This window comes from Nannospalax galili, unplaced genomic scaffold (genome assembly GCF_000622305.1).
Source record: "Nannospalax galili isolate Female #2095 unplaced genomic scaffold, S.galili_v1.0 scaffold867, whole genome shotgun sequence".
Classification (NCBI taxonomy): domain Eukaryota; kingdom Metazoa; phylum Chordata; class Mammalia; order Rodentia; family Spalacidae; genus Nannospalax; species Nannospalax galili.
In genome coordinates, this window is record NW_008355797.1 from 298,576 (window position 1) to 304,804 (window position 6,229).

The 6,229-nt window shown below is 43.4% G+C and overlaps 1 protein-coding gene across 1 annotated transcript; it reads left to right on the plus strand.

Annotated features, from left to right (window-relative positions):
* The first annotated feature begins 2,230 nt into the window (after positions 1-2,230).
* On the plus strand, positions 2,231-5,829 carry LOC103750582 (olfactory receptor 8S1-like). The gene is made up of 2 exons (XM_008853690.1): positions 2,231-2,994; positions 5,667-5,829. The coding sequence occupies exons 1-2, from the start codon at positions 2,231-2,233 to the stop codon at positions 5,827-5,829; spliced, it is 927 nt and encodes a 308-aa protein (XP_008851912.1).
* Positions 5,830-6,229: the final 400 nt, after the last annotated feature.

A 6,229-nucleotide genomic window follows, 5' to 3' on the forward strand; every position in this document is an offset into this window, starting at 1 on the left:
GCTATTGACAGTTGGTGGTTACTGGGAGAGGGAAAGTCAGTTTTCTTTAAGGGTGTGGCCCTGGGTTCGTCAACCATGCTCCACTAGATGGCCCCACAAATAGGAGTATATGCCCAGCACAAATTTGAACAGGTAGGTTATTTTTTTTAATAAACATGACAGGACAGCTGGAGCTACAGGGAGACCCCGTCTCAAAAAGACCAAAAAAAAAAAAAAACATGACATTGGAAGAGTCTGGGGAGAAGTGGATAAAGGAGGAGTTGGAGGGCGGAGTGGAGAGTGAGTATGATCAAAATACATTATGTGAAATCCTCAAAAAGTTAGTAAACAACATATTAAATAAAAGAAAAACAATAACAGAGTCAAGCATAGTGGCACATGCCTGTAATTTCAACACTTAGGAAACTTAATTTTTTTCAAATATATCTTTTAAAATAATAAGAGAACTAAAAGAAGGTTATTGGCCACCTCAAGGCCCTTTTGTAGGATATAACCCACTGACACCAAAATAAAACTAAGAAGAGTTGGCTCTGGAGAATTCATTCAGAATCACAGCAGACTTGCCTAAGAGTCTCTCCAAGGACTTCTTTCATCCTCCAAGGTCTAGAGATGACATCAAGTCCCTCTGGCCATTGTTATTTTGTAAAGCAGAGGGTGGGGAAAAAATCTCCTTTGATGTAAAGACGATGCAGATGCTTCCTTGTTCAGAAGCCTCCTGCCTGTATTCTGCGGCTTTTGCTGCAGTGCTGGAAAGGATGTACTAGAAGCATCCTTCACTAAGGGCAGCGGGTTTGTGCCGAGGCAGCCAGGTAAAGACAAATCCCATTCAAATCCATCTTCTCCTAAAACTACCCACTCTGTGGACCTGTGAGGGCAGAAGTCTTGAGCAGAGATCAAATCTTTATTTATAAACCTTCTGAATTATCCTTTGCAGGGAAAAGAGGCAGCCTCTCTACCCTCCTCTGATCTAGACTAATCCCTTTATCTGCCATTTTATCAAACACTCTTTATCCCTCCTCTTTGGAGGGATATAATATATCTATAATGTAAAGAACTTGGTCTGAGCTTGGCTTAGCTTTATCCAAATCCACTGGCACCAATTCAGAGAATATCAGGTCTTTGTGGACTCCTGGGCTAAATCCTGAGATTACAGAGAAAACAGAGGACATTGTAGAGTCACAGAACCCTGGAATGGGCATCAGTGTCCACAACCCTCACCTCCATTTTGAGGGCTTCCCCATCTGGCTTCTGTGAAACTGTGTGCCATTTCTTCTTGGATTCACATTCAAGTAGAGAAGGAATTCCTATTTGGTAGCAGAGGCCCCCAAAGGTGATCATTTCCCCATCTTTAGAATTTCTAAAGAGGGATGGACTTTGGAAACCTTTGGTTTGTTTTTTTTTCACATGTGAATATATAGTTTGTGTGAGGAAAGTGTATGTATACCAGGGCATACATGTGGAGGTCAGAGAACAATTTGCAGGAGTCAGGTCTCTCTGCAAAGTGGATCCCAGCAAAGGAACTCAGGTTTTCAGGTTTGGCAACAAGCATCTTTACCCAGAGTCATCTCATTGGCTCTCCTGATTGTTTTATTTTTTTTTTGTCTTTTTGAGACAGGGTCTCCCTGTAGCCCCAGCTGTCCTGGAACTCACTATGTAGACCAGGCTGGCCTCGAACTCACAAAGATCTGCCTGCCTCTGCCTCCCAAGTGCTGGGATTAAATTGGGCTTGATTGTTTTTTAAAATGAAAAATTCAAGTAATTTACAAACTGACAGGGACAGAGAAAGGTCTTGCCCTGCCATGAGGGATGACAACACCTCTGTCAGCCAGACGGCCAGCCAAAATGTTTATTGATTTAAACTGTGCCAGTCATTCCTGTGAGTTGGGCTCAGCTCCCTTTGGAACTAGAGAATAACACTTCTCAGTGTCCTGGAGTCTGTTCTCAGCTCCCTTCCTTTCCTTTTCCAGGATCGTAATCCTGCTTCTCATTTCCTTTCTTTGTAGGTCTGACCCTCAACACTTTCCCGGCCCACTTCTCCCACTTTGGTCAGCATCACACGCTCTGAGCTAGGAAATGCTGACAAGGTCTGACGCAGCAGGGCTACATAATCTACGCTATATAATCTCTCCAGAGTCAACCCAGACGTTCCCTTCAAAAATGCCTGAGGTGCATAGCACATCTGAGCAATCATTAGAGGTCACATCTCTCTGAAGGGATACTTGAATGTTCCATGGGAGTTAGCAATGTCACTGAGTTTGTGCTCCTGGGACTAGACAGCAACCCTCAGATCCGGGAACTGCTCTTTGTCTTGTTTTTGGTGCTTTACCTTTTGACCCTCGCGGGGAACCTGCTGATACTGCTGGTGACCAGTACTGATTCCCACCTAGACACACCCATGTACTTCCTCCTGAGACACCTCTCCTTCCTGGATGCTTTCTATTCCTCAGTCATTGTACCTAAACTGCTGGAGAACCTTCTTTCTGAGTGGAAGACTATATCCTTCCTTGGGTGTTTCATTCAGATTTCTCTGGTCATATTTTCTGGGGCCGCTGAAGCCTGTCTCCTTTCTGCCATGGCCTATGACCGGTACCAGGCTGTGTGCCACCCACTGTTGTATGCGGCTACTATGAACAGGAAGGTGTGTGCTGAGCTGGTGGGTGTGTCCTGGACCATAGGAGTGAGTACAAGCCTGGTTAACACCCTCCTCCTAGCTCAGCAGCACTTCTGTGGCCCAAACCTCATCCACAGTTTTGCCTGTGAGGTTCCTCCCGTGCTCTTGTTGGTTTGTTCTGACCCCTACACTTCTGTCACCTCCATCCTGACCACCATGGTGATCATAGGCCTTGGTTCTCTTGTCCTACTGCTGGGTTCCTACAGCTGGATCATCATCACAGCCCTGGGCGTCAACTCGGCCACAGGTCGGAACAAGATCTTCTCTACGTGCTCTTCTCATTTCCTTGTGGTCACCATCTTTTACGGTTCAGGAGTTTCCAGGTATGTCATATGATAGTTCCTAAGTGTAAATGCTGTGTATTCCTCCCCTAACTGCCCTTGGTCTACAGAGCAAGGCTGTGCAACGTAGTAGGAAAAAAAACAGCCTGGAATTCATAAATTTACACTCCAGTCTGGCTCTGCCCTGGGCTAGTTTCTAGTTTATTAAAAAAAGAAAAGAAAAAAGAAAAAAGGAAGGGAGGGAGGGAGAAAAGGAAGGAGGGAAGGAGAGAGGGAAGTCCATTTTCTAAGCTGGGCATAGCTGTGCCTTATAATCCCAGCACCCGGCAAGCTGAGTCAAGTCACAAATTTAAGGCCAATCTGGATAACACAGTGAGCTCCTGTCTCCAAAAGGAAAAAAAAAGGAATTCATTTTCTTTCTGAAGCTCTGTTATATATTCTGGAAAATGAGTTTGGACAAAGACTAAATGTTTAAGAACTCTGGAATTCTCAAGAGAAAATTAACATCTTCAGTAGATTGTACTCAATGCTAGACAAAAAAAGCAACATCCTTGAAACAGGTGACATCTTTCCTATGAGACAATGACACCAACAAAGCTTGTTTGTGCTGTAAGTATTTGTTGGGCACTAACTATACATCAACTTATTTACATGGTGAAGCTCAATTTTGGTATGCATCACATGCCCTGAGTTAGTAGTATTAACCTCACTGTCAGGAAAATAACTTGAGTTTTCAGAGTAACCATGTAATTCTTAGAGAATTCAGAACAAGGGAGTTGTGGAGTCACTTATACCAAATTTCATGCTTTTTCCTACCATGCTTTTCTCAGATATAGTCATCTTTAACCAATGAGCCCCCTTTACCAGGAAACGAAAAATGATGCCTGTGCTCCCTGCTAGTGAACTAGGGAGGGACTGGAACACCACTCGGAGCTGTTCTCAGATGCTGTGAGTTGAAGAGAAATTAGGTGGTAGGAAGACAAGGAATGGTTTGGGGAACTTACCTGGGGACAAACGTCATCTTTCTTTATCTGAGTGTTCCACATTAAAGAGATAATAAGATTTTTCTTGCTTATTTCCCAGAAATGTGAGAAAGATAAATTAAATAGATAAAAATAATAGTAAGATGAATGTTTTCTTTAGAGATTTTATTTCATTTTTTTATTTACTTGTGTGTATGCCACATGTATGTGGGAACCTGCAGAGGCCAAAAGAAGGTATTGAATCCCCTGAAGCTGGTGTTACAGATGGTTATGATCCACTAACATGGATGCTAAAAACTAAACTGCAGTCCTCTACACAGCAACAAGTGCTCTTAACCACTGAGACATCTCTCCAGCCCCGAATATCTTTTTTAAATCAAATACAACAGAATCTATAAGGAACATTCTTGATATATGTGATATTTACTCCAATGAAGGTAATATCATTGAAAAAATAATAATGTTTCTTTTGGGAAATAACACAAGGGATACTTAATGGTATGCCCAGTAATTTTAAAAATCTATATTTTGCTGCATACATTTGTGTGTGTGTATGTGTGTGTGTGTGTATGAATGTTTTGCCTGTGTATATGTAAGTACATCCATGCAATGCTATGGAGTCCAGAAGAGGGCATCAGATTCCCTGGAACTGTAGCTACAGATGGTTATTAGCCACCATGTGGATGCTGGGAACCAAACCTCAGTCTTGTGCAAGAGCAGCAAATGTTCTTAACCACTCAGTCATTTCTCCAGCCCCTGCTTCATATATTTTTGTCTCCTTATTTACAAATTTTGGCTTATTTTCCAAACCAAAGAAAACTGCAACTAAAATCATATGTTCCATTGAGCATTATAAGAATAACATGCTTTGATTATGAAATTAACTCCCGGAGCCATAAATATTGGGACAATGGCAGCCTTGTAAGCTAAACTCACAGTTTTGCAAGAAGTTATCACAAATGAGATCATAGTGTGTCTGGATTGTGAATACTGAGAAATGATATAGAGAAGGGAATGTTATCATCATCACTGTCAGATGAGATGTTTTGAAGAGTGTGGAGTGCTGTGGGGATCCTGAACTTACTTTATTGGTCTATCCTAGCCTGCAGCCCTCAGAAAGCTGCAGAGCTACTTTGTCCCTCAGGGCAGCGCCTATACTTTTCTATGAGTTCTGTGGTGGTTTGAATGAAATTGTCCCCCATAGGCTCCAAGTATTTGGACATTTTGTCCCCAGATGGTGGCGCTGTTTTGGGAGGTTTTAGAAGATGTGGCTATCCTGGAGGAAGCATGTCACTGGGAATGGGATTAGAGAATTCTTAAGCCTTGCTGGACCTCCAGTTGCTCTCGTTTCCTGTGCCTGCTGGAAGATGTAGAGCTTAGCTTCCGCTGCTCCTCCAGCCACCTCTGCTGTCATGCCTCCCAGCCGTGATGGACTGGAATTCCCCCAGAACCATAAGCTCAGATAAACTCTTCTTTTTATAAGTTGTTTTGGTCAGTGTTTCTATCACAGCAGCAGAAAGGTGACTAATACAAGTTCTCTCGTGCTCAGAGGCATTTGAAGGCAGAAATGACTGGCTTCTCGCTGAACACTCATTTGTAGATGTAGTGAGTCTGCTCAGCTCTGATCATTGCTGTTTGCCAGGTTATCAGGAGTGGGATGAATCATAACTTCAGCAGTATGGTGACCACTGTCCTGAGCTCACTTTCTTCCTGTCTGTAACTCTATTCAAGGTACATGACTCCAGCATCTGGCTCAACCCTGGAGCAAGTGCTATCTTTGCAGTATAGTGTGGTGACTCCGCTGCTAAACCCCCTCATCTACAGCCTGAAGAACAAAGATGTGAAGGCAGCTCTGAGGAGGATGCTGACCAGGAAGTCCAGACTGACCTTCTAGTCCGAGTTCTCCTGCCCCACTAGGAGGAAAAGTGATGGAGGGAAGAGGTGACCGTGAGAGCTCTCACATTCAGCCACCTCTGCACTGCCAAAGCAGATGAGTTTCTCTTCCTCCACCGCCCTGGCCCCAGTAAAGGGACGTTAGGAAACCTCCACAGTAGAGCAGATGACGCCCAACCAAGGGACCCACTTAGTACATTAGAAAAATCCTCTTGGTTTCACTGGCCGTTTCCACAACTACTGATTTTTTTCTTCTTATTTCTCGGCCTCTCTACTGTTCCCCTTTCCCCATTCGTCCTTTATTTTGTCTATGCACAAGGTATAAATCAACTTATCAGATTACTAGGAAGTAGATTGTCACATTATGGGACATATTGTGACATATTGGCAGTGCAAGATTC